This window comes from Geospiza fortis, unplaced genomic scaffold, assembly GCF_000277835.1.
Source record: "Geospiza fortis unplaced genomic scaffold, GeoFor_1.0 scaffold26, whole genome shotgun sequence".
Lineage (NCBI taxonomy): Eukaryota > Metazoa > Chordata > Aves > Passeriformes > Thraupidae > Geospiza > Geospiza fortis.
In genome coordinates, this window is record NW_005054425.1 from 1,712,520 (window position 1) to 1,716,371 (window position 3,852).

The 3,852-nt window shown below is 47.6% G+C and overlaps 1 protein-coding gene across 1 annotated transcript in view; it reads right to left on the reverse strand.

Annotated features, from left to right (window-relative positions):
• LOC106631945 (sperm-associated antigen 4 protein-like) overlaps positions 1–2,557 on the reverse strand; it is a 6,082-nt gene extending 3,525 nt beyond the window's left edge. Inside the window, exons 1-2 of the mRNA XM_014309381.1 lie at positions 2,550–2,557; positions 1,330–1,394 (exon numbers count right to left, since the gene is read on the reverse strand). Coding sequence (XP_014164856.1) covers positions 1,330–1,394; positions 2,550–2,557 — 73 coding nt within the window. The remainder of the gene's footprint in view (positions 1–1,329; positions 1,395–2,549) is intronic.
• Between the last annotated feature and the right edge of the window lie 1,295 nt (positions 2,558–3,852).

Here is a 3,852-nt window from a genome sequence, read left to right on the forward strand (position 1 = left end):
CAGAGCTCAGTGCCAGCTGTGCATGGCCAACCATGCCCACAGAGCTGGCAAACCGTGCTGCTGATAGTCACAAGGGTTGAGGAACAGGGTCTGTGGCCATAATGTTCTGACCCCACCAACAATACCAAGGAGAGCTTTCTTAGGGGCTCTGCCCAGCCCCAAAATGGCCCTTTCTGTTCTGTTTCCCCGAAATGGCAGATCACCTTCAAACTACTGATCTCCACCCTCAGCTGAGTGACCTCTTCCAGCAGATTCTGCAGCTTTTGGGTTTCAATCAAAGTGTGTGAATTCCTGCAGGAACAGAAAAGCAGATCTTGCCAAAGCAGCCCATTCCTTTTGTGGAGCACCTGAGCTCAGTGAACAGACACATGGGCTTTCCCTGCTTTGCCAGTGCTTCTTTCCAGCCCAAGCTGAGCAAAAGGCAAAGGCAGGACAGAGGTACAGGAGCCTTTGCTGTTTGGAGACCGAGCACAGGTAGCACAAGGTCACCTGACATTCTGCACAGGCACAGTTCCAGTTTGGGAAATCTCTCTTACCAGAAAGCTTTCAGTCCTGATGGAAATACACTTTGCATCTTCTGAAAGAGAAAATTCTCGATTAGAACATCCACAGCCAGAGCCGCCAAAATCTCAATTAGAACATCTAGTGCCAGAGCCACCAAAATCTCGATTAGAACATTTCCTACCAGAGCCACCAAAATCGCAATTAGAACATTTCCTACCAGAGCCACCAAAATCGCAATTAGAACATTTACTGCCAGAGCCACCAAAATCTTGATTAGAACATCTACTGCCAGAGCCACCATGGCTTCCCAGAGCAGACTACACCATATGCTTCTTCTTTGGGTCATGCTGTGTAGAAGCAGAAGAACCTCAGATTTATCCACCATCAGCAACACCTCCCCTGCAGGATGTGCCTGTCCCACAGCAGTCACTAACCTCCAGCAGTTCCTTTGTCCATGGTGACCATTCTGGCAGGGCAGTCCCACAGAAGCCACCTACAATTCACATCACCAGGCGCTGGAGTGGGGTTTGCAGCCAGCCCCAGGGCCCGTTGTCTGCTCCCTGCTGCCCTGGGGGTCAGCAGCCGGTGAGGAGTGAGGGTGCAGAGAGAGGATGTGCCTCTGCCTGAGAGGCTTCAGGGGACATGGAGCATGGTCTGCAGCGCTTGTGGCCCCAATTCCACTCCCTGTATCCCCTCATTTCAGTCAAGGGCACCCTCAGGAAGCACTTGGGCCGCAGGAGCTTCCACACATGATGGCCCTGAAGGAAAGCTGGGACCCGGCACAGCCAGGCTGTCACTCTCAGTTGTTTGCCCATGAAAACTCACCAAGAGCCACTGCGAGCAACAAGATGAAGACTTTAAAGCTCTTCTTCAGCTGCAGCATCTTTTGCCTGAAAGAGAGGGAGTCCTGGGGCTGTCAATTACCCTTCCTTCCTTCCTTAACAGCAAGGAAGATTTATTGTTATATTTTATGAACAATCCCTTTGCCAGGATTTTTCTCCTGAGAAGCTTCAGAAATTAAATGTAAACAATAATTATCTGATTGCTTAGAATGTGGTTTGGAGGTTGCTTACCAACAAGTACATCTTTGATTGGTTCCATGTGGATTGCTTTTGGTTAATGACAAATCTCAGTCCAGCTGTGTTGGGACTGGTCGGTCACAGGTTTTTGTTATTCATTCTTGTCTAGCCTTCTGATGTCTCCTTTATCTTTTTTAGTGTAGTTTTAGAGTATAATAATGTAATGGAATGGAATGGAATGGAATGGAATAGAATAGAATAGAATAGAATAGAATAGAATAGAATATATCGGCCTTCTAAGAACTTGGAGTCAATTCTCATCTCTCACTTCATCCTGGAGACCACCACAACACCACAACAATTAATAACCACAAGGAAGCACAGGAGCTTTGCCTGACTTCGGTCCCAGAGCTCTCCCACACCTGCAGTCTCTTGCCAGAGCTGGGAAAACCCTTCCCCTGCAGATGCTTGGCTGTTCCCCGAGTGCTTGGCTCCACAGCAGGTTGTCCTTCTGCAGCCAAAGCTGGAGGCTCAGGCTCTGGTGTGCCCGTGACACTGCCAGGGGGCTTTGCTTTTGGCTCTGCCTGAGACTGCCCACAGCACAAGCCGTGCTCAAGCTTCATCATCCCAGTGAGAGCCCTGGGCTGCTGATGAGGGACACCCTCTGCTCTCCCCTCTGCTTGCACTGCCCCTCAGACATTCCCACCCTGCCCCCTGCCCACAGCAGAAATATGGAGTGTGCACTCTGTGAGGATGGCATGAGAATGGCTCAGAAAATTTCTGCCCAGGGAGGCGAAGGCACCTGCCAAATAAGCCTGAAGAACATCCCTTGGAAAAGAAACCAGAGAAAAGTTATGCCTGTCTCTCGAGTCTCTTCTTCCATCCCCACAGAAAGGGGACTTCACATTACAGGGCTGGTCTTCAGAAAACCTGTCAGCTTCCCCATGCTGCTCCAACGCCAGTGACAACCACATCCATCCTGCTGCTCCAGCCTGACACCCTGGGCAGGAGCAGCCCGCTTCATACCAGCTCATGGTGCGGCTGCTGAGCTCCAGACACCTCTGCCGGTGCTTTGGAAGACTCCAATGGTTTTTCTGGTGAGCTCTTCTCCTCCCTGCCCCCCTGGGCTCAGCTCTGTGTGCCCCGTGTGACAGCCACACAGCCCCTCTGGGTTCTGTCCCTGTGCCACAGGGCTGGGCAGGCAGCTGCTCTGACCTCACAGCTGCGCTGCCTCTGCTTTCACAATTGGGGTGCCCAGGGTGGCAACTGTGCATCTGCACATCCCCATTGTGGTTTGCAAAAGGCAGTGCTGGGAGCTCTGCCCGAAGGTGAGATGGTTCATCTCACCCCCCACCTGTCACTGACATATTTTCTGAAAAATCCCTTTGCCAGGATTTTTCTCCTGAGAAGCTGAGATGCCTTAGAAACGAAATGTAAACAATAATGATCTGATTGCTTGGAATGTGGTTTGGAGCTTGCTCACCAACAGGTGCATCTTTGATTGGTTCCATGTGAATTGTTTTTACTTGATGACCAATCATGGTCCAGCTGTGTCGGGACTCTGGTCAGTCACAGGTTTTTATTATTCATTCTTGTCTAGCCTTCTGATGTCTCCTTTCTCTTTCTTTAGTGTAGTTTTAGTATAGCATTTTCATAATATAATATAACATAATATAATATAACATAATATAACATAACATAACATAATATAATATAACATAATATAATATAATATAACATAATATAATATAACATAATATAATGTAATATAATATAACATAACATAACATAACATAACATAACATAACATAACATAACATAACATAACATAACATAATCTTCTGAAACATAGAGTCAAGATTCTCATCTCTTCCCTCATCCTAGGCACCCTAAAACACCCTCACACCTAACTAGTAAGTTACCTATAAACAAGCAAAGGACGCTTGCAGAAATCATAGATTCTTATGCAGTTACAGGATGGTTTGGATTATGTGATAGATGAGTAATGTGATGGTTGACTCTCACAATTAAAATGCCAATATCATGTAAATATGTTAAAAGAAGTTTTATAGGTTCATAGTTATGTTTTACACCCCTCTTGTGTTGTTATCAGGGGGTGCCCTGGGTTTGGGACATTTGGGAGGGTGGGATTGTTACCATGGCAACAGCTGATCTCCCCCAGTCAGGATTTGAGGAAGTGATCTCCATCACTGGACAGCGAAGAAGGATGGAACAGATGGACAGAACTTTGGGAAGGGCTAAAGGGTTAAGAGGTGAATCCTCCATGGTGTGGGTGAGCACATGGTGGGAAAAATCCTCTGCTCCCCGC